The sequence below is a fragment of the Protobothrops mucrosquamatus genome, unplaced genomic scaffold, assembly GCF_001527695.2.
Source record: "Protobothrops mucrosquamatus isolate PMUCROS unplaced genomic scaffold, P.Mucros_1.0 scaffold_4, whole genome shotgun sequence".
NCBI classification, from domain to species: Eukaryota; Metazoa; Chordata; class Lepidosauria; order Squamata; family Viperidae; genus Protobothrops; species Protobothrops mucrosquamatus.
This window is the reverse complement of record NW_015386080.1, coordinates 1,732,555-1,737,861: the sequence shown is the minus strand read 5'-3', so window position 1 is coordinate 1,737,861 and position 5,307 is coordinate 1,732,555. Positions and strand designations below refer to the sequence as shown.

The 5,307-nt window shown below is 44.4% G+C and overlaps 1 protein-coding gene across 1 annotated transcript in view; it reads left to right on the top strand.

The window, feature by feature from the left end:
• The first annotated feature begins 2,515 nt into the window (after positions 1–2,515).
• Positions 2,516–5,307, top strand: part of CASP6 (caspase 6) — a 17,638-nt gene continuing 14,846 nt past the window's right edge. Inside the window, exon 1 of the mRNA XM_015811214.1 lies at positions 2,516–2,613. Within this exon, the coding sequence (XP_015666700.1) occupies positions 2,571–2,613 (43 nt within the window). The 5' untranslated portion in view covers positions 2,516–2,570. The remainder of the gene's footprint in view (positions 2,614–5,307) is intronic.

Below are 5,307 nucleotides of genomic sequence, written 5' to 3'. Positions count from 1 at the left end.
CCGTTAGATCTGGCAAAGAAGGTATTCTGAGGTTATATCAGCCAAAAACAACATTTGGGAGAGGAAGGCAGGAGACATGCCTTCTCTGCCATGGTGCTTGCCTTATTGAACATTCCCTTCCCCACTCCAAAATTAGATGAGCTCCATGCCTTTGATATTCTGGAAGATCCTCAAAATCTGGTTATGTTATCTGGTCTGGGGGTCCCAGGGAACTAGAGGCGGGCTTAGAAAGATCCATTGCTAAGGTGGCTATTCATATTCTCTCTCTGCCTAGGGTTTGTATATCTGTTTTATAATATTTTTAATGTGGATTTTTACATTTTTATATCTATACTTTAACTAATTTTTATTTACCTTCCATAGTGTTTTTTGTGAGATAGGCAATTATAGAAATTTGATTAATAAATAAATAAATGTAATGAATATTAGAGGTCAGATACAATATCTGCCTTAATTTATATAGTTATATACCTAATTAGAATGTTATCATTATTTGTTTCATATTTCAAGTAAAAAAATACTCCTGTGACTTGAGAATAACATCTATTTTATCTAAACTGGGTGAAATTTAATATTCATTTGACTTTTGTAGAGTTTAAGAAGTAGTAGTGTTCATCATACAGAAGGATCCATTAAAATTCAGTGGCTTGAAAGCTTCCTGACTCCAGTACATTTCTGAAATGCTTCCTTGGTCACTAAGAAGTTCTTAAAACACTTGGTAAAACTTTTGCAGAACATTTTGATATAAAAATTCAGAAGTGTTTTTTCAGCTTTATTATTGTGCCGTTATTGTGACACTCAATGTGTGTCCTACATCATATGCTTGTGGTTGTATTTAAAATCTTTGGTAGATCATCCAGGGAAACTTTCTTGAAACACAAAATTTCTAGCTCAGCACACGCCACGTTTTCCAGGTGTCTCCGAATCAAAATTCCCTCCAATTAACTTGAAAAACTGTAAGTTGCATATTAATTATAACTCTACTAACATGAAAATATTTGCTGTGCATTTTTGATATAGTTCATACAGATAAAATGGATCCATAACAAAAGCACAAATAAGGACATTTGACAAAAGACATTTTGTTGGTTTTGGCAAGCAGTTTTTTTTTTAAAATCCAGACTTTTAAATATGTAATTGCCATAGAACAGCATTTGGCTTGCCACCAACTTGCCTTGCCTGTAAAATGACTCAAAGCCAAGAATTTATATGGATTATCTTGATGTAGGTCCAAAGTACAGTACAAACAATCTGTGAAGCACAAGTTAAAAGAAAAAGAGGAAAAGAAGAGTAAAGGAGACTTTCTTTAATTTGTATTTAAAAAATAGAACAATTTAAACGGGAAAGATCTTCAACTGAGATAATCTGGAAGGAGAATGCACTTGCAATTCTACGTTCAAATCCTGTATTTTATTATTTTTTTATTATTTATGAGGCTTCTTGTATGTATCAATAAAATGCATTGCTCTTATCATAAAGACTTCGTCATGAAATATATAGGAATGGACTTTGAGACCAGGGCTTTTTTTGTCATAGAACGCCCAGAACGGAGTTCCGGCACCTTTTTTGGGATGGAACCTTGTAGGGTAAGCAAGGCGGGTTGTGTAACGTGTGTGAGCCAGTGGCTGAGGAATTCTGGGAGTTGAAGTCCACAAGTCTTAAAGTCGCCAAGGTTGAGAACCCCTGCAAAAGAAGCTACCAGTTCAAGTATCCTGAACTTATGGTGAGCAGAAAATATTACAGATTGGTTTGCTCTTACGGAAATTAGGAAACACCAGCAGAATTTCTCGCCGGAAAGGAAGCGTTTCCCTCTTCCATTTCATCTCAGAAAGATTGGCTGGCGATTGGCTTTCAATTGCTTTGGGTATCAAGAAAAAGTACTTTCACAATCCGTATTTGATCAGTACGCCTAATAAGCCAGGTCAAGATCACAGAATGGGGCGCAAATCCTGAACGGATTTGTGGATAAATGGATAAATCCTTCCCTTTATCAGCTTTAAAACAACAAGGAGGTATCACGGAAAGCCTCGTCGCTCTGCCAGCAGGGGTAGGCAACCTTGGCTCTTTTATGACTCGTGGACTTCAACTCCCAGAATTCCTGAGCCAGCACAGCTGGCTCAGGAATTCTGGGAGTTGAAGTCCACGAGTCATAAAAGAGCCAAGGTTGCCTACCCCTGGCTCTGGGAACCTTGAGTTGGTGTCCTCAGACGGGTACTTTCCCCCCGTCAGGCTATCCCAGCCTCCTTTGCTCCTTTATACGAAATGGCAGCGCGTGTTTAGGGTTCAACTCTCCGCAAACCTCCGGCCTCGCGGCGCTTCTCTCACTCCTCCGAGGCCAAAGCAGAGGGCTGAGCCCGTCCGCGGGGACCGAGACAAGCGCTCAGCCCGCCCAGTCTTGATAAGAGCAAGCTGGCAGAGTTGAGGAGAGGAGGCGCTCCTTTCGCAGGGGAGGAGAAGAGGGCGGGCGGCGGCGGAGGGTGGCCGTCTTCCTTCGAGGCAACTGGAGGGAGGGGGGGAGGACTGTGGTAGCAACACTCCCGGGGAGGGCGAGGGAGACCCGAAGTCCAGCCATGGCGAACGCCAAGAAGCAGAAAAATGACACGAATTCCTCAGGTAGGCGCAGAAAAAGAGCTGCAGTAGGTGCTCCGGGCGAAGAGACCTTGGGAGCGAAGGGACTGGACGCTTGGCCTTGTAGGGGCTACCCCTAGCTCCAGCTGCGCGCCCTAAGACAGGGCGGGCGGGCCGGCGGCGACGGACGAATTCTCCCAGACACGCGTGGGTGGCTGCCTTTCGGTTGAAACAGCACCCCAGGCCGAAAATATGGGGAGACAGTGCCTGTGCCAAGGCATCTCGGCACGTGGCGTTTCTTTCAGGGAGGCAATATGGGCGCGCAATGTTTGTGTTCGCGCGGCAAGCTTAATCTGGTGCCTGAAGCACAAATCCTTGAATCCTTCGCGGTCCGAGTTGGGCTCGCTCAGCGTGCCGTGCCAGGCCACGCAACCCCCGAACCGAAATTGAAAGGAACGGCGTGCACGTCGGGCAATGGCAGCTGCCAAGTCCAGAGCGACGAGGCTTTCCGTGATACCTCCTTGTTGTTTTAAAGCTGATAAAGGGAAGGATTTATCCACAAATCCGTTCAGGATTTGCGCCCCATTCTGTGATCCTGACCTGGCTTATTAGGCGTACTGATCAAATACGGATTGTGGAAGTACTTTTTCTTGATACCCAAAGCCAGGGGTAGGCAACCTTGGCTCTTTTATGACTCGTGGACTTCAACTTCCATAATTCCTGAGCCAGCTTGCTTGCTCAGGAATTATGGGAGTTGAAGTCCACGGATCATAAAAGAGCCAAGGTTGCCTACCCCTGCTTTAATCCAACTTGGTAGAAGGACTTGTGCGAATCCAGACAGCCGCGGAGTGAAGTGCTTTAGGACAGATCGGGGTGAAGGGAGCCTTAGTTTCAAGCGCCTCCTCCAGCTGGTGAAAGCGTCTCTACGGTGAAATGCAGGAGAAAGTAGGAAAGACGAAACAACCCGGTCCTTGGGGGCCGGCCCGCTCCATCTTTGCTTGGAATAAAGAATCCAGCTTTGCGATTTCAAATGCAGACGAAGGCAGCTTTTTGCCTCTACTCTTCTCTCTCCCCTCCAGCTTCTGCTCGTTAAAAGTCTGTAGCTCCTCTTGGCTTGCTGTCCGAGTGCCCGCGGCTGCTTTTGGGCAGGTCGCCTTCCTTTGTTCTCGCTCCTCTTCCTGCCTTTCCTTTGTTCCGCCTCATTAACTTACCTCGAGCGCGGCTGCCGCGTCACACTGTTTACTACTCGACCGTACAGTAGCTGCGTGACTTGTACTGTTGTAGAAAAACCGGGACCTGAGTCTCCCGGCTTGGTTTCAGACCTCGTCCGGGGGCTGATTCATGAGTTGTCATATGAAGACACCATACCAGGTTTCCTCGGGATGAGATCAGCCCAGAATAGTCTCTGGGGACCTCTTTTATTAGCAATCATAACAAAGCAAATTGCAGGCAGAAGCTACAAGCAGGGGGGTGAACCGGGGGAGGCAAACAGGGAGTTTTGGAAGTTAGAGACAGCAAAAGTTTTACAGAATGTATCTTATCTATTACATGGCTTATACAACTAACAGTTCACAGTAAAAGTTGCCATTGTGGTTCACATTGGAAGGTCTTATCAGGAAGTGATAATATTATAGCTTGCATAAACAGCTTTCTTGACATGTCCCTTTGTTCTCTGTCCTTTACGTGTTTGCAGCTGCAGATTGCAGCCTAACACGTAAGAATGAAGAAGTGTAGAATTAAGCATACTGAAGGTTACAAGATGGAGTGACTTATGCTATATTCCAACATACTGTAACTTGTCGCTCCTTAGGACAGGCAGCAGTGTGTTAATGGAAGCTTAGTCCGAAGAGATCACTCGAGTCTGTCCAGATTCTATATGAGGTGCGAACGCCCCCATTTTAATTCATAATTTGATCGCAGTGCCAACTCATCACTATAATAAGAGGAAGCAATTACCTTTTTTTTAACAGGAGGAGGTCAACTGTTGGCACTAGAAAACCACTCATCACACCATATTGACAATAAAACTAGTCTAACACGTCCAACATTTGTAATTATATTTCTGGACCTTGTTCATGCAGAATATTGGTTTAAATCTGGTGTGTCCAATCCATGGCCCATCACCCGCCCTGGACAGCTAATAATGCAGCCCCACAGTCATATATGACTTTTATATATGGCCCAAGACAATTCCTCTTCACTCAGTGCGGCTCAGGCAAACCAAAATGTTGGACACAGGCTGCAGTATGGTATCCACCAATTTCATATTATAAAACACATTTAGTGTTATCAAGGCTCCTTGAAACTTTGTCTATCCCTCCCTCTCTGTGTAAAACTTTGACTCAACCCTGACTCCATTTTCTTTACTATGCAGTTCTAATTCATGCTGCTGTAACACAGTTCTCTTTCCCTGGGGATAGGAATAGGTATTTCCAAAGTACTACATAGCAAATACATCTCTCTGATGTATCTGCTAAACTGGGAGTAAATTCCCCTTGAGCCAGATGACAGAAAAAGAATCAAAACTATCAAAGAGGCCACTGTAATGTACTTCTTGATAAATGAGTAGAATACACATATCCAAGATTCAGTAAACTAACCCCCTTTTCCTTCCAATAAACTTGGCTAATGAGACATCAGCCACATCTACAGAGTTGTTTGCTGTGTTCCTCTCCTCTCCTAGAGTAAGCAGGAGATTACACTGCCCTAAATCATGCTGTTGTCTCCATAGTGCATCTT